Below are 18,788 nucleotides of genomic sequence, written 5' to 3'. Positions count from 1 at the left end.
TACATTCACCGTTCGGCATCTCTGCTCAAAGCCAGGGTAAACTTTGAGAGGATGCAGCAGTGACAGATGGGGAGGGGATGTGCAAATCAGGATAAAACAATGACAGAAAGACGGGGCAGGAAGGGAAGGAGGGGAGGATGAAAAACAGGGTCAGAAATAAGGTTTTTGTTAGTCACTGCCCTCCATTTTCCATATCGGTAGGCCAGAGGCAGCAGGCAAATATGATTTACTCCCAAATGTGCCAACAGAAAACAGACTGTGCATGTGTTTGTGTGTGTGTGTGCAAGACAGGAATGGGATGAAGGGGAAAGAAGAGGAAAGAAAGAGAAAGAGTAGATAGAATATATGGAAAGCTGCAGAGGGTCAGAGATAAAGGTGGGAGGAAAATATAAACTAATCATTAGAGCTACTGTTAAAATTGACTGACAGCATAGTATTTTTCATATACGTAAGTTAACTACAGATGTTCTACTGGAAACTGTTTTGTCAGCAGCTGTGTGTCTGTTTGGCTTTTGTGCCCATATTAGTGTGCAGCTCGGCGCTGCCAGGGGGCCTCGTGCAACCAGCCCAAGTTTTATATGAGCTGTGTTTTATTATGACTGGCTGAAAGGCCACTGATCTATACTTGTACACGAGAGTGGGATTTAGAGAAAAGCAAAGCAAAAAGGGGGCCAAAGGTTCTGCAAAAATACCCCGTCCGAGCAAAAGATTGAAAAAAGCCAAGAAACAGAAAATAAATGTGTAGAAGGGAAATTTGGGATGTGCGTTTTGTTTTTCCTTCCCCAGAATTTATTATGACGGCATCGAATGAAAATATCAAGGGTAGAGATGGAGGGATGAGTTGGCTCCCTGAGCTCGTGAGTGTGTCTGTTGATCCATATCCAGCTGTATAAATACACACAAATATAAACACATTGATTTCTGATTCGTCTGTTCTGTGCGCACCACTTCTCTTTTTTGTTCTTAATTTCTGCCATGCCCTCCTTCTCATGTGAACTGCGTGTGTTCGTACGTGCGCGTGACTGATTGGCAGACAGTTGAATGCACTTGTGGTTGTGGTTGTCGGGGCGCCGGGCTGTGGTTTAGGTGACGGTGTTGTGCACGTGAGCGTGCGTGTTGGTGTGCGAGAGCCAAACGTGGACTGTTGTGGTTGTGGTAATTGTCTGATGCGAAGCAGCATTTATGGGTAACGACCCAACCCACTTCTCTCTCTCTCTCTCTCTCTCTCTCTCTCTCTCTCTCTCTCTCCATCCAGTGACTAATTACCTGAATCCCCGTGGATTTGTTTCCTCGTTCCTCTACAACCTGCGAGGGTTGTTCTGCTAAATGAGAGCATGTTGATAAGTAGAAATGCATTCAAAGACGGCCAAGCTGAGCCTGTTCGCTCAGTTTGTTGAAACTGTAACAGGATGAGTGTGAGCAGTTGAGACTTGTCGGACTACTGTTGTTGCCTCAGTCTTTGCGTCACAGTTCTTGCTCTTGAACTTCATGGGTTTAGGAGGAAGGACTTCACAGTTTGTTGGTTACTGGAAAGATTCAGACTCACCAGATGATGAGAGCAATAATATTAAACAGGCAAAGGTGATGGATGTTTACACATGTTACAGTTGGCAAATTGTTGTGTTCTGACCCTCAGGTTGCTTCAATTACAGTTGCACATGGGATAAAATAAAACATGTTTTTACACAGGAGGGATGTCATGTCAGATCATGGAAAATAACTTTCTTCCTTTCCTTTAATGCCTGCTGGTGTTATTTTCCTTTTTAACATCAAGGCACACCATCTTTTTGACATCTGGCCAAAACATCACTGCAACCACTGCATTTGTCAGTACTTCCTGTATTATTTGTGTCATGTGTTTAGGAAAAAGCATGTATAAAATAGCTTTAGGTTAAGTTGAGCTCATATTTGCAGTATTTTTAATGGAAACCAATTTTGTGTTGCTATAATTCCTCATTCAAAAACATTCAACGTGTTGGCTTTCGCCTTTGATGTTCTGCAGTGTTTTCTACAAATAAACCAAGCAACAGTTCACTTCCTGTTTACAGTAGTATGGGATAGGCCAACGCAAGGTGGAAGGATCCTGGATGTGAAAACACGTTGTTTGGAAAAGCAAGTCACGCTAAAGTCTGATACTTTTGTTTTAGCTAAGTAAAACAGATTCTTTTAGCAGGTTTACAGGAAAATCTGCACTTGCATGAAAACATTTGATCCAAAGATCTTGAAAAACTTAAGAAAGGGATCCATCACAGAATGTGATGTAGGTTTTTTTGTTTGTTTGTTTTAGGATGCTTTTACATGGACGTTTTAGAAATGTTTAAAGCTCAAAGAATATCAAAGTAAAGGTAAACCGAGCCATTATCCTTACTAACTGGTGCAAGATCCAGAAATACTCTTTTTATGAAAACCTTTGAAAATGTTTCATATATATACACAAATCCAAATCCTAGACATATGTTTCCAGGCTCTAGGATTTTAAATACCACTAAGACTGCGCTGGGAGCATGTTTGAAGGAATTCAGAGAGGAGGGAGAATTTCAGACATGGCGGAAGTCTTTCCAGTTCCTCTCTTACCTCGGCATCCCTCATTCAAATAAAAAAAAAGGACGAAAATGAAAAATATGAACAACCACCAGTTTCAAATGCTCTTAGAAATACATATTTATCTCGTGGAAATTTCTGGAACAAAATGGCAGCCATTTTGGAGTTTTCAAAAATGAATAAGGGTCTGCTCTATTAGGGTTGGCAGAGAATTACCAGCAGACCAGTATGGATACTAGGAGAACCCTGACCTGAACCCGTGACAGGAGCTTCATTAATGCCATCGGGACACTTATCTTTAATGCACTAGCGTGGATAAGATCAAGCCCACAATCAAAAATCAACAACGTATGTGACAGTTTGTCAGTAAATACAGCCAAAGTAAACATAATGTCAACAATGGATTAGTTGCTGGAAAAGTGAAGGCAGTTATTGCTTCAGGAATAGTCTGGGGGGTGCAGTGCTTTGGGCCAGAGGTGGGCAGAGTTTCCCATCGTAGCATAAACTGAATGGCTGCAGAGGTAATCTGGCTCACATTAAGACTGACATTCTCTAATTCCATAATATAGACAATGCACTGCAGATTCTATACGACTTGGTTTCTTCATTGGAACTCTGGCTGCACTCGTCCACAGCTGGTTTATATGTCTATATAATTGTATAACAATAGATTTATTATTGTTTAATCCAGCCATCAATCCATGTCCTTTAGGGTAGACGTTAAGAAAAAATGATACATAGAAAAGAAAGGAAAGACAGACATCACATGATCATGACAATTGTGGTCTAATGATTTTCTCTGGGTTTGATCACAATATGGAAGAATACAAACATCAACCACCTTCTGCTTCCTTGCTTCTGTAAAATGTACCGTTTTAATCAGTGGACATCTCTAACCTTCAGTCTCTGTGTTTTCAGGCGCCTCATTCATGGGTTCCTTCCTGGCCAGCAGTACCCCTCACCCCTCGGGACCTGCCGCATCCCCCTCCTCCCCCTCCTACAGGGCTGGACCACATTCAAGGGCTTCCCCTATCTGGTTCCCCCATTCACATGAAGGTAACACACACACACACACACACAAATGCACGTGTAGCCTGTGCTTGGCTCTCTGGTTAATCCAAGGTCTTGGTTTGGGATTAGGTTGAGATGGCGCCATTAAGTGGTTTAACCGACATTGAGCCGTGGCCAAACTTGCACAGCAGTGATGTGTCAGATGATGCTACTTATAGAAGCACACACACGCTCTCACTTTCCTGACCCTGTGTGTCATCAACCGCGTGGCTTTGTGTTTAGATCTTTTAGAGTTTGAGTTTTCTAGTTCAAATCTGCAGTGGCGTTCCACTTTCAAAAGTGATGCACAACCAAAACCTCATCCTCTTGACCCATAAACACAAAATATACACATGCTCCCAATATTAAAAACATAAGATCATTATTAGCAGCAATTCGACTTTAGTTTCACCTTCTTTCCTTCAATCATCACACAGTTTAGGGCTAAGTATTAAATTTCTCACGCACACTTGCGCGCACACACACACACACACACACACACACACGCATATGTATGTGTGTGTGTGTGTGTGTGTGAGAGAGAGAGAGAGAGTGAAATTTAAAGCCCCATTTTCATCCTCTCCCTCCCCACAGCACCTCCTCCCTCTGACCACAGCCCCACCCTCGGGGCCCCATTTGCTAACCAACCTCTAACGGCCCCTTCCTGATCAGACACACACACACACACATACACACACACACACACACACACACACACACACACAGAAATGTGCGCATCCACATGCATCATGTCCTCCTTTGACTGTTAACTGTTTGTGGTCAAAATGTGAGCTCTGCTAACTTATCTGTCCCTTTCAGGTACGTCTGCTCGTTTGTGTGTGTGTGTGTGTGTGGGGGGGGGGGGGGGGGGGGTTATAGGAATTCTCATTTGACAGCAAGATGGGTGAAGAGGTAACCTCTGAAATCTTTGACAGTAAAACAGCTTCCGCCACAGGCTATTATGAGTCTAACTGAAAAAACGGTCTGAATCTGAATTTCACGCTTCACCGGTCTTCCACAAAATGTGTACAAGGAAATAACAACTGGTAGCGATGCCGCCATGAGACAAATCTAAGCTGTTGTGCTCGAAATAAATGCTTTTACCGGGAATGTTCATTTAACATATCTGGATGCGCATTATAAAACAATGCTGATAAATGCAGGTGTAATTAACTTTAAGACTTTCTGGTCACATACTGTTTTAGCAAGGTACGCTAACTGCATCTGAATTGCAGTTTACAATGCAGTTATTAGCTGTACTGCGACACATTAATCCTGTTCCTAACAATGTGTACAAAGTATAATTTAATTTCCAAACTTCCAGCTCTTAGACCACTGCGGCCAAAAGCCTCAGATCTAAGCTGAAGTAACAGGAGCTTTATTACAGAGAAATGTAGCCTGATACAACTCAGAGCTTGAGAGGAGACAAGAGTTCTGTTTGTACAATGGCCTCATTTGCAGCTCATAGAGCGATAAATAGCAACAGTTAAGCCCTCAAAATAAGCGCTAATGTCACCCGCAGCGACTCCGTTAAATCAGATTCATAGAACAAGTGGAAGGCAGGACTTCATCGCGAAAGCAAGAGAGAGCAGCTGTGCTGAAACCAGAACAAGAGTGTGTGTGGGTGTGTGTGTGCGTGTGTGTGTGTGTGTGTGTGTGCATGAATTCATGTTTTTTTTACATCAAAGCTGAGCAGCCGCACAGGAAAAACACACACATAAACACACACGCTTACACACACTCACTCACACACACACACACACACTCACACACACACACACACACGCACACACACTACAAATGATTGTTTTTAAGAATTCAAGCCAGGGAGCTCCAGTAGGCTCTTTGCCAGTTGGCCATGGTCCAGAGAGTGAAGCGTAGCCAGCACAGAGAAAAGAAACCTGGCTGACACACGCTCACACACACACACACACACACACACACACACACACACACACACGCACACACACACACACACACACACAGACATGCACCTACACACACACACTTATTCCCTCAATCGAGTCGCGCATTCTATGTTTTTTTGTCCTTGTTTTTTCGTCTCTGCTCTCGTGTGTCCTCACTCCTCTCCTTACCTCCCTTCTTCTCATCTCATCCATCTCAAAGCTTTCCACTTCCCTTTTACTTCCTCCTTCATCTTCGACCCAACCCAACCCCCCTCCCCTCTCTGCCGTACTCATACATACAGCCATCTAAACGTACACTTTCCTCTTCATACACTGTCCAGCAGCAGGACCAGATTGGATAATTATTATATTGACAGCACTGTTTTCTAAATTTCAGTACTTTTGATGTCTTTATGTCTCTTTATCATTCACAATCATACCCACAACACACATTCACCATTACCTTTTTGTCTTTGTTCCTTTTTTATTCATTTATTTTATCTCCCTGTTGAGTTTTATCACTCATCATTACCCAGGGGATTGGCTTTAGATGGCTGATAGAGCCTTTTGGCTAATTGTCACCATTTAGATTCACTGGTTGTTAAGCATTCAGAGTAATCACAAAACCTCACTCACTCTCACACAGATACATACCAGGAGTCCTGCAGCTACACTTTAGCCTGAAAAAACACACACATGCATACACATACTGGGAGCAGTGAGGGGGTGTTGGTGGTTTTGCTGTGCGACTGTGGAATGCGTAGGATGAGTTTTTATGAAGTGCTGTTTACTTTGGCCACCACCGTTAAACTTTTAACGGCTGCCAATTAACGGGCCGGCAAGGACACTCTGTGGGGCATGAAACCAGCTGCTGGGGAACACACATACACTAATGTTCACACATACACACACATGCGCACCACACAAACCACACTGTCCAAGTCTTTTGGTCCTATAATATAGAATCCCTCCCACACATACAGTCTATTGCACATAAACGCGCATGTGTATAGTCTTTATTTTTGTACCATCCTGCCACAACAAGTAGAATCACATGCACGTGCATACTAAATCTAATTCCTCAACATCCACCAAGAGCTCCTCTCTCTGGTGCAGTTCAATGTCCTTGAAGATGAAGAACAGAGTGGAACGACCACTCACCTCCCAATGACCTCCTTGGAGGACTCAGTGTGTGTGCGTGTTTGAGTTGGGGGCTGGTTATGATTCCTCACAGAATTTGCCTATGGTTTGAGAAAATGTGTTTTGTCAAAGACAAAATTCCATTCAGTTAAATGCTGCAAACTCTTGGCAGTGGCTACGGGCTGTGGTTTTTGTCACCACTTTGTTCACTCTAAATAATGTCAACTCATGTGGCATGTTTGTGTAAAAGTGCATTTATGGTGAAAGTAGCAGTAACTGGACACATTTTTTCTGTTGTCCAAAATGGCCCCATTTCATGAAAGATTGTAGAGGTAAACAGTTTGTTAAGACGGCTGCTGAGTGTCAGTGTAAGAATTCTGTTTTTGCTCTCTCCCTCTGGCAGGGTACTCCAGCTATTCAGGAAGTCTTGCTTCTCCCTTTCTCCCCATTAGTCCCCTGGACCACCACAGCAATGGTCTCTATGGGCAACATCACTTCTACGAGACTCAAAAAGGTACGTGTTAATGCATGCGTAAAACTCTATATCACCAATCCTGAGATTGTCTCACGGTTATACATGTAGCCAATAGTCCTGACTATTTAATAATTGTTTTAACTTAAGGCACAAACCATGAGACATAAAGTGTTGTGCTTTTCTCACAGATCACTTCTACCTGAGAGGCCTACCTCCCCAACCCCCTCTGCTTACAACCGCATGTAGCCTTCCTCCCTTGTCCAGGACAACCCCTGGCCACCCTCTTGGCACTTGCAGCCGAGAGACCGACTGTGGGGGAGGAGTTGGGAGGAGCATAAAAGATGTAAGTGAGAAAGGGGCTTCATCTGCATCCAAAGTGAAGGAGCGATCCAGTAGCAAGGAGCGACATCAGGAGAGCAAAGACAAACAGCACCAGCTTCTCTATCCTCTTCAGACAAACCCTGTTTCAACTCCATCTGGGCACCTACCACAAGTTTACCCCCACCCTCGCCACCCGCTCCTTCATCATCTTGCGCCACAGAGCAGGGAAGACGACCATAGACATTCTCTGGAAAGACACAAAGAGTACAGAGACAGCGACTCAGGCAGTCAGGAAACAAAGCACATGAGTGCCTGCAAACTGTCCAGCGGTGCAATGTCAGACACCGATTCTGGAGGAAAAGGAGGAGTACCTAGCAGCTGCGTTAGTGCTGGTGGTGGTGTGAGCAGATCTCCATCTGGAGGTGGCAGAAGATGCTCCAAGGATGAACCCATAAATGGAGAGATGAGGATCAGTGAGTCTACCAGTGAATGTATAAGACGAGGTGCGGCTGCAGTGACAGCCATCATGGCACCTCCAGCTCCACACTCTGTGGCCTCCTATGCCATGCCCCCTCCTCTCCCACCACCACCTCCTCCTGCTCCCCACGCGTTGCACATGGGTTCCACCGTAGCGGGAGGATGGCTACACCATGCACATCATCAATCTCGTCATGAGTTTTTCTGTCGCTCATCTCCACTTACGCTAACACCCTCCAAAGATGCATCAACCACCCATGGAGGGTCTAACAAAGATGCAAAAATTGTCAGCCCAACCTACGTTCCTTCAGTTGGTCCATTGGGAGACCTAGCAGTCACCGACTGTCGTGGAGCTGGAGGAAGTGAAAAAAAGGCAGGAGAGAAAAATGGAGATGGCTGTTACGAAAGTTCTTCTCATCAACAACATATTAGTTGCCAGAAGAAGGACAAATCTCAGCCATACCAGCAGCAGCTGGGATATGGAAAGGCTGACAAACCTCCTGACTGGAGCCACCAGACTCAACACTTCCACAAACCCAGCTCCAATGTGAGATCTCAACCTGAACTGCGTTCCTGCAGCCTGGAAACACCTACAGCTGCCAGAGATGAGGCTTTGGACAGTGGTGTCTATCCCGCAATTTCACAAGAGTCTAAGGTGACACATCGGGGTAACGGACAGGTGACACCCAAAAAAGATGCAAACACCTCTCCTTTCAGGGACTCTTCCCAATCAGGTTCTGATCTGAATGGGATGGTTGGGTCTGGGACCAACAAGGAGGGACAAAAGGTCGCAAGGATACGGCATCAGCAACATAGCAATCATGGAACAAATGCAGAAGAAAGGGGTAGAGAAAGAGGTCAGGGAACCCCTGTATGGACTGCTCGGGGAAACTACCAGGATGACCAGAGAAAAATCTCCCATCATATTTCATCCAGCAATTTGGAAACAAGGTCCAACAATCGAGCTCCAAATGCTGACAACGACCAGACACATTCGCAACCTCCACCATTAACATCATCCCACACTGTTGAGGGTGAGGGCAGCGCAATGAAGAACCTAATGAATTACAGTTCCCAGCAACCCTTGCTGCTGCCACCACACCGGGGCCCCTTTGGGGGTCTTGGCTGCCTCAAGCAGAGTGGAGAGAGATCAGAGAAAGTGGACAAAGGAGGCACTCCAAAACAGTCGCTCCCCCCACGCAGGGGATCAGCTAATGAGGGAGAGAGGGGTGAGAGAGGTGGGAAAGATCTTGGTGAGACAGGTGAGGGAGAGGTGCGACAGCCTCCAGTTGGCATTGCAGTAGCAGTTGCCAGGCCCCCACATCGTTCCCCTGACAACACGGCTGGACACAGCAGACAGGGAAGGGTGCTGCCCAGCATGAAAGGTCAGAAGTCATTTATGCATCCATAAACCCAATTAGTGTTATTTCAGTGCTTTCACCTTTATGACGTGATCATTTGGAAGTGGCATTCTTGTTCAACACAAACAACAACTTTTGCCTGATCAATTTTATTCAGGGGTATCCAGGCCCGTGTATCCTCTCAGCCGAGAGGCAGAGGAGAGGAAAAGGATGACAGAGGACCAGATAAACCTTCATCACCTGGACAGAGAGCGAGAAATGATCCTCAGGTACACTTCATAAACACCATGGAAAACACACGCAGGAACCTACGATCATAGGGACACACACACACACAAAGGGCTTCATCTTTTCATTTATCCTCACATCTGATAAGCTGCATTTCTTTTATTCTCTCTCTGAGGCTGTGCTTTTTCTTTCACTCTCATCCTCTCACTCCATTTACTCTTCTCACCCTTTGATGTGGTATTTCTGTAGGCCCCCACCCTCTCTCTCCTCCCTTTTCTTGCTTTCTTTCTAAAATGATATGTGGTGCATTAATGTTGTGGGGACTAATATGGATGTCTCTAAAGTATCAGACTCTTATTATGTAGTCATATTAAGGGAAGAAAACACATAATGAGAACTCATAGAGCAGGCACAAGATGATGGCTCTTCCTTGTTGCCATCATATTTTCTTTTCGTGATGATTATAATGGTAGTAGTGGTAATGAAGATGACAGGGACGAAGATAATGAACATAATGATGGTGATGGTGATGAAGGTCACAATATGAAGGGTAATCAAAGTAATGATGTAAGCTTACCCTACCATCATGGCAGAGAAAACAAAGATCGTGTGGAATTTGCAAGGATTCATCCCTCCAGTAGCTGCCACAGTGACCTGACCTCTCACCTCTTGGTACCTGGAGGTGCCAATCAGATCGGGGCAGACCCTACAGCACACACTCACTCAGCTCACCACCACTGGATGCAAAGAACAGGAAGTCCTTCTCTCTGGATGGGGCATTCGTATGGTGAGTAAGGCAGAGGGGGAGTCATTTTTAAAAATTAAATATGTATAACAAAACTTGTCTTTCAGTCAATATATGATTAAGGATGTTACTTTTTAATAGAACTTATACATTATTTTAAATGCAATTTTAAATTATGTTTCTTTATTTCAGGTCTGAGCCATGTGGGAATGAGCCCAGCCTTTCCACCGGGTCTGCCTAACTCTTTGCAGCCTGTCCTGGGATCACTCACCCAAGACCCAAACTCTACGCTGGTGGTACTTCCGACAGAGCCCCATCCTCATCATCACCTTGGTAGTCTAAGCATCTTTTTACAGCATTTTTTGCCAGATCCTTGTTTCTGCCTACTTCTCATCTCCCTTTGTGCCACCAGAGCTGCCACCGTTGCTCTACCAGACTTTTAGTATCATTGGCTAATCATAATATAATGCTCAACTAAGTCTCTCTGTCAGCAGGGCTGTGTTTTATGGCTTTGTTAATGGGAGCTGTTATTCCATTGCCCTGCATGTGCCAAGCATTATGCAAACCTTAATCTGGCGCCCATCTTTTTGTGGTAGAACACTAGTGTGTTTTTAGATTTTACTTTGTGTGTGTAGGTGGACATCTGAAGTTAGCTGTGCTCAGGTTTGGATGGACATGAGACACTGCTCAATGTCTACACATCAGCCAATAAGAGAGAAAGTATTTGTGTGTGTGCATGCACATGGGTGTGTAAGTGCATGTGTGCATCAATGCGGCTTTGTAAACAGGCTGTGAAATTTAATTATCTCCCGCCTCCCTTGCTTCACTTCGTGGGAGTTCCTGCCGAGAGGGGAAGTGCATCCACTGAACCCTTCCCCTGGGAAACATTAGCCCACTCAGGCTAATCTCACAGAACAAAGGTTCCCAGTGACAAGGCAGCCAAGGAGGCATGTGTGTGTGTGTGTGTGTGTGTGTGTGTGTGTGTGTGTGTGTGTGTGTGTGTGTGTGTGTGTGTGTTTGTGTGTGAGAGTGCGTGTGAGCGTGAAAAGAAAGGGAATGGATATAAAGCATTCAGGATTTATTGCATTTTTATGTTTAATGGTCAAATTGACTTAGAGTTCACATAAAAACTAGACAGTAATAAAAATCAAAATTCCACTGTGTCAGTGTCCCTACTCACTATTTTAGTGCAAATTTTCTAATATTCAAACTGAAGGCAATTTTTGTGGCTTTCTCTCTGTTCCTTCCAGATGTTATGGAGCAGCCAGGCTTGTGGCCGCCTGTGTATGGAGGAAGAGGCCCCTCTTCTCATCTGCAGCATCACCCCGTCTACTCTCGTTCTTCATTCCTACAGCAACATGACCTGTACGCTCTGCAGCAGCACCAACAGCAGCAACAGCGAGCCATTGAACACATGCAGCAGCATTCTTTAGGACAGGTAGACCCAGTACTAATACAATTATTTGAGAATTCCTCTGAAAATACCGTTTATGCACTGTGAGCAGGTGAGAAGTGGGGGAGTAAAGAACTACACAAAACCTTATTTTCCTATTCTGGGTAATCAGCGTTGAACTGTGTCACCGGGATTGCATATCACTCGGCACGGATTGCTTAATATTACACAAAAATTGTGTGCAAAATCATTCTTACAATAGTTATTTGATCATTTGACCTTTTTGGATTCACATGACGCTCTCACATTCTTTCATCCTTGCCTCCTGTGTTTTCTATTTGAAATTGTTTTAAAAAACCCAATTTGACGATCACCAAAGTATGCAGACAGATAATATTGTCTCTGTTGACGCTGTTGTTGCCTGCACATAATATACATAATGTACCTGTTCATGTAATGTGTGGAGTAACTAATTGTGTGAATACAAGTAATAAGCACATTACTGTTACATTGTCACACCCACTTTTTTCTTGCATCTTTCACAGAGAAAGCAGGAAAAATTCACTTCTATCATGACAGAGGATTCTCCTCACAACTCATACACACCCAGGACACCCTCCTCTTCCTCTTCTTCACCCGCCACCTCCTCTAACGTGGCCAAACCCTTCTCTCATACCCCTCCGCCGCCCAAGACACCTACACCTTCGCCAGGGATGTGTCCCAGCAGCCGCCAGTCACCCTGTTACCACTCCCCCTCCATGCGTCCACACCCACCAAACCCATTGACACCCACACCAAGCCCAGCGGCGGCAGCGCCACGCTCACCTGCACTTAGCCCTGCTCCTTCACATCTCTCTAAGGGGCTGGAAAGGAGCAGTGACAGAGGAGAAGGACAGCCCCCTCAGGACTTCCCTCAATCCTTAGAGCCAGGTGAGTGATCTATTAATGTGGTAAAAACCCAATAGAACACATTGTCAGATGGTAAAAAATTTTTAGAGAGTCAAAGGAAATAAGAAATCTAGAAATGGACAGAGACAAAGTATGGATTGATGGTGGTAAAGTAAAGTAGTGCTGATCACTGATCTTTGATTCTGCAGAAATTGCATAAAGGTGATCCTTAGCTCTGTGTGTCCTTGAGTATTTTTTTTGCAAGCTAAAGGGGGACACTGGGGAGGTCAGCCATTGAGGTCAAAAAAAGCATATGGGCTCTCAGTGTGTGTGTGTGTGTGTCTGACATACCAGCACTCACGTGTCTGTTCTTGCATGTGTGTCACAAAAGGAAGGTCACTGAAATCTTTGAAAAGACCTTCCCTTTCCTTTAGGGGTCCTTGAGAAGTACAGGTGGAAGGATACACATTCATCTGGTTGCGTTGTCAGGGTGCGGAGGGATACCATCAATAATAAGAACACAGCGTTGACAGGCCCAGTGCTGCAATCACTAGAAAATGGCAGGGTGTCATCAATATCTTAGATACACACACACACACACACACACACACACACACACACACACGCACACACACACACACACACACACACACACACAGTGCAAATAATATTCACTACTGTAATACTGCACTGTCTGTTTGTACCTCTTACCAGTAAAACTGACAGTACATTGAAAATGTGCACGTGGATTAAATACTTTATATTCCAGTGAAGAAAAATATGTACTGAATTTATTAAAATATTCTGGTTAAGTACAACTTTGTTATTTTTGTTTATTAAATCAAAGGTGACAAATAAAAAATGTTGAGGATCAAATTCTTTAATGTATGTTAATTATTTTTCAGAGTAAGATTTTGGTATATTATTCTTTGCAATTACGTTTTCATAACATTTGCTTTATTATTTTCACTTTTGTTTATTTGATCTAGATCTTCCACCTGTTTACACCTATCCTCCAATCGCCATGGGTTACAAGGATGGGCCTTCGCTGCCTGAAGCTCGATTGGCTGAACAAGCCACCATGGAGGTAGAGCCAACACAACCTGATGCCAAGGTCCTCCCAACCCAGTGTTGCATCCAACCTACCAGAGTTGAAGAGGGGAGAAGAGGAGAGAAAGAATGTGGACTCAAGATTGAAGTGGTAGCGTCCCAAATGGGCGATTCAGAAGACCAGAAGGAAGAAACGAGGCTGGAAGCCAATGGATGCTCCATCTCTGAGCCTGAAAGTGAAGTTTCTGGATTATCGCCATGCCCTTCCTCAGCTTCAGTCCCAGATCCAGGCTGCATGGTCACAGCCACAGGCCAACCCCAAAAAGTAGATCTCTCTCTGGCTTTCCTGGGCCAGAAGAGCCTGGAGGAGCCTCAACAATCCAAAGAGCAAGATTCTGAGATAACAAAGGAGGACAGTGAGGAGGATCAACCAGAGCAAAACAGGCCTTTGCAACCCGAATGTACTGCTTGTGTCCCTTTGGAGTCAGCCGAGGAGGATAAACAGGCGGAAGAGAGTGAGGGAAATGACGAAGAGAATGTGGAAGTGGTTGAGAATGAGGAGCAAAAGGGGCGGAGTGGGACAAGTCCAGAACAGCACTTAACGGAGCTAACTTCTAACTCTCCCGCTCCTGCTCCCCCCTCTGATGCCCCACTCTCTCCCGTGCCAAGCACATCAGCTCAGCTGCAAGGGGCCTACATGTGGAGCCTGGAGCTTCTGATTGCTGCAGCACTGTGTGCTACCAGGGATGCCTTATACCCCCCAGCACCTCCCGTTCAGGCACCGAGCCCGAAACCTCACCATGGTATGGAAATACTGGGAGAGGTGGCAGAGCTGGAGATCCAACACAGGAGCAAAGATAATGACGGCGAAGGTGAAATTCCTTTCAACATTAAAGTAAAATCACTGTAAAGTAAAAATATAAAAATGTTCATACACCAACATAGACACACACACACATGCACACACGGTACCAAATGTGTCCCTCAGGCTCTTGTGTCTTGTTTTGCTAATTAGACCCTTTCCTTTAAAACACCTCTCCTGTAAATGCTCCTATTTTCCTCTTATCCCTAAGAGAGATGCTGTTTTTATTTATTCCCACATCTGTGTGTGTGTGTGTGTGTGTGTGTGTGTGTGTGTGTGTGTGTGTGGCTGTGAGTTGCTCTTTGTGTAAGCTCTTAAGTAATCCCAGATGAATCCCCGCTCTCCTCCATCAGTGTCGATGTGTCTCTACCAGGCTGCCTGTTCCCTGCCTGCATCTACTCCTCCGTCTTTGTTACCCCCCACCGCCTCACCTTTCTTTTCTCTTTTTTTATCAAACCAATGTAATCACGTGTGTAAATCCTGCCTCTGCAAGCCTTGTTGATGGAATTAATAAATGCAAAAATCATAAGTCGCTTTGCAGCTGTCTATGCATGCATGTGTACAGGAGCGAGAAACAGAGGGTGTACACTTGTTTACGGGCGTGCACATGGTTAGCATGTGTAATAAGTGTGAAATCAATAAGTCCTGTTGTGGCGTGGAAAACACTCTCTAAATTGCAACACATTTATTTAAAAAACGATTCGGCTGCTCTGCATGGAATGTTATTAATACTGCTGATGGCACTTTTGTCATCCAGAATGTGTTTTGGGAGATGAAACCGATCTCAGACAGATGCATTTATGCCACCTCTTGACACAGAAGGATATGTCAGCGTTCTCTGGAGATTGCAATTACAGATTAAGGAATCAAGAGAGGCTCGCCCCTCTAGTAGGAATTAGCACCATTACTCCTGTAAACAGACAGCTGATCTGTGAGTCATGTTATCTTCTATTCCTTCACATTTTTTAATATTGAAATTCCATCTGAGCGCTCTTCCATAATGGCTTCTAGTCTTGGCTAGACTCATATCAGTTGCACTGGTTTTTAATTTTCCTCCATTGTTTTTGTTGTTGCCTGTGAAATCCCCTGTGCTGCCTCTTATTACACCGTACCCCCCCCCCCCCTCCCCCCCCCCAACATTAGAGACAAGCATGCCGTTAATACTGTGCAAAGATGTGCGGCTGATGGTGAGCAGTACTGCGGAAGGTGGCTATTGATTGTGACCATCCTCCGGGATACTAAACTAGGGCCAGTGATGTCAGCGGTGATGTCATCCTGTCAGGGTAACCAGAGCGTGCCATTGGCTCGCAGGTCTGACAGATGAGATGGCATTGACCTCTGCAAGTCAGGACAGGACAAAGCTGCATCTCTCAGCTGCTTCACTCTGTCTCTCTGCGAGGAGCTGCCTGTCATTCTTACAAGCACTCGCTCTTACACTTCTCTGCCGTTTACTGCACTCACACAAACTCACTTACTCACACACACACACACAAATTGGATTCTGTCCATGTCCATAATGTGGAGCTGGAGGAGAATAAATAGATAGCTCAATAAACACTTTGCCTCTTATTGCTTCTCCTCCCCTTTACTCCCCATTGTGTCCCTCCCTTCTTCTCACCATGTTGCACTCCTCCTCCCTACTTCTCATTCTTCTGCGCTCCCCCACACACGCGTGCAGTTTGCTTATGTCTGCGCAGCTCAGCAAAAATCCTCTGGGTATTTGTGTGTGTTGAGAGTTGTGCACGTTGCGGTGTGTCTATGTGTGCGTGGACCAGCTAATGAATATTCTGTTTCATCTGCTGGTGCAGTGACAATGACAGAGTTAATGGCAGTGACAGATGTAGAGTGTGTTTGTGTTTTGTGTGTATGATTAAGCGGCGACACCGGTATACATCAAATAAACTGCAGCGCTAATATCATAAATATTACCACTTTTCAAGGCAACGTTTCATTGCTCCAGATATAAATCTGTTCTGCACACAGCATGCTTTATACTGCCATATCAGCCGCCGTGTGATGTATCAATCTGAGGCAAAGTGATCTGTCTCACTGCAGGTAAAGACATGCTGACCTTTGACCTCCGCAGTCTGGCAACACTGGCGGCTGCCCGGGCCCTGGAAATTGGGGGAGGGCCAGAGGGAGTAGAAGGTGGTCATGAGTGTCCAATCAGGAGGAGACTAAACCTGCGCAGGAAGTGCAGCTGGACACCTCGCCACGAGCCGGTGAGATTTTACTGCAAGGAAAGACACGTGTGTGTCTGTTAGAGTAGCTGACATTAACTGGTTAAATGGTTAATGCTTTTGCTCCAAATGAGTCCAGTAGCATTTTATTTGTCAAATCCTCTGCAATTGAACTTACACTACCTCAGTCATGCAAAACAATTATAGGTGCAGTTCTAGACATAGAAATGATTCCGATGTGCTTAAAGAGCTTTAGAGAAACACTTGAGGATAATATTCTGAGTGAAGATATCCAAATATTACCTCAATAAAATGCAGCTGTGATTTATAATGACAAAACTTATTTGCGACTGCATGTGTGTGTGTCAGGTGTGCCCAGTGAAGGGCTCCATGGAGACTATGGGCGGGGAGGAGCTGGCCATGCGTGTCCAGCTGGCCGATCTACAGCGCCGCTACAAAGAAAAACAAAGGGAACTGGCCAAACTACAGAGGAAACACGATCACCAGTGAGCACACACACATGCACACACACACACACACACACACACACGCATAAACAGATTACATTGAGACATGCATTTCTACATTCACAATTCTGCTATCATGCCTCACGTAGTGACCTATAGTCTATATTCTTTCACCCATTCCTTCTGCTGCACCACTCCATATTCCTCTCTCTTATCTTCTCTGCAGGAAAGAGGAGACATCGCGTAGCCCAGCCCGTCGGGGACCAGGCCGCCCCCGCAAGCGTAAGTCCACCCCTGGCCCTGCTGCTGCTGTGGACGGCTCCAAAAAACTCAGGTCAGTCCTCTGACATTATATCCGTGTAATCAGTGTGATTGGCAAAGCCCGACTCGGTCTTCCTGATTTCTGTTTATGTTTTAAGTCAAAGGCACGGCTGATTTTCAAGAAGTTTGCTGAATTGATTCAAAGGTTCTGTAGCTGATGATTTGCTTGATTGAGCCCTGGAAGAAGTTACAAACAAAAAACATGTACATACAGCACACACACACACGCACGCACGCGCACACACACACGCACGCATGCACACAGACACAAGCGCTGAATAGCGAGCTGGATGTGATTTAAAATAAGAGAATGTAAAAGAAATTAACTAATTAATCATCATTTATCACCTTTAATCATGTTTATCACTTGCATTGATTATATCCTGATTCCTCATGAACCCTGAGCATATATTAATACAGCTGGACAAAGTCCTGATGTGCAGTTATTATAATGATAAATGACTGGGTGCCACCCACAACTGCAGCCGTACAAAACCGTTATTTAACAACTTGCACACTTTCATATAGACAAACAGTCCTGTACAATTTGGAAACACACACAGACACACATGCTCGGTACTCACTGCTGGCAACTATGCGAAATATTTGTTGAGATGCTGTTCTGATACTCTTAGTTTGTAGACCTCACTCTGATAAAATGATAACCGAACCCTGAGTTTTGTTCAAGGTTGCTGCGATTAGAAAATAAAAGCGACGCCATACACACACGTTCATGCACAAAGATTTTAGTAGCGCTGGAGCTTGGCTACAGCAACATTTCCGCTGCCATTAATAATAGTTGTGTCATTGGTTTAAGCTAAGTGACAGGGGAAATGAAAGAAGACACCCCAGACAGTTCTAAATCTGCCAGGTCATGTGTCTAAATTGAAGCCTTGGTTACTAAAGTTAACAGTATTTACTTGTGTGTAGGTGTTTCCTTCATCCCAATATTGCCCATTTTTAAATAAAGATGCAAAAAAGGAGACCCTTTTCCCCCAATATGCTATTTTCAGTCTTTTTTCATACTTTATTTTAATTTGAAAAGAAAGCTTTATAGATAGATTCAAAGCCTTGTTTTTTCAGCTGTACTCTACTGGCCAGTTGATGTTCATAGTGGTTTTGACTGTGAGGTGGTGGCTTTCACCAAAATCCTGGGGTGCCACTACGGATGTGGAAGATGTAGAAGAGAAGTGGGTTTTCAACTGGATTGAGCACCAGGCACTTTAAATTCACAGTCCAATTCATTATTCATATTTATCGATATTGAGTCAGGAATTAATAAAGACTTCCCTGAACTGTGAATGCGCCATATTCTCAGGTCTACAGACGCTATGAGCACACCCACTTTATAAATGATGAGGACATGACATGAGCGGAAGTTG

The 18,788-nt window shown here is 44.6% G+C and overlaps 1 protein-coding gene across 4 annotated transcripts in view; it reads left to right on the top strand.

Annotated features, from left to right (window-relative positions):
• bahcc1b (BAH domain and coiled-coil containing 1b) overlaps positions 1-18,788 on the top strand; it is a 51,462-nt gene that overhangs the window by 20,718 nt on the left and 11,956 nt on the right. For all 4 annotated transcript variants that reach the window (XM_029833955.1, XM_011604286.2, XM_011604294.2 and 1 more), the window contains exons 3-14: positions 3,460-3,597; positions 7,042-7,152; positions 7,302-9,296; positions 9,430-9,541; positions 10,094-10,287; positions 10,438-10,578; positions 11,496-11,683; positions 12,184-12,568; positions 13,516-14,448; positions 16,494-16,660; positions 16,988-17,124; positions 17,312-17,419. In XM_029833955.1, the coding sequence (XP_029689815.1) occupies positions 3,460-3,597; positions 7,042-7,152; positions 7,302-9,296; positions 9,430-9,541; positions 10,094-10,287; positions 10,438-10,578; positions 11,496-11,683; positions 12,184-12,568; positions 13,516-14,448; positions 16,494-16,660; positions 16,988-17,124; positions 17,312-17,419 (4,609 nt within the window). The remainder of the gene's footprint in view (positions 1-3,459; positions 3,598-7,041; positions 7,153-7,301; positions 9,297-9,429; positions 9,542-10,093; positions 10,288-10,437; positions 10,579-11,495; positions 11,684-12,183; positions 12,569-13,515; positions 14,449-16,493; positions 16,661-16,987; positions 17,125-17,311; positions 17,420-18,788) is intronic.

Source organism: Takifugu rubripes, chromosome 1 (assembly GCF_901000725.2).
Source record: "Takifugu rubripes chromosome 1, fTakRub1.2, whole genome shotgun sequence".
Taxonomy (NCBI): Eukaryota; Metazoa; Chordata; class Actinopteri; order Tetraodontiformes; family Tetraodontidae; genus Takifugu; species Takifugu rubripes.
This window is presented reverse-complemented; position numbering and strand designations above follow the sequence as displayed.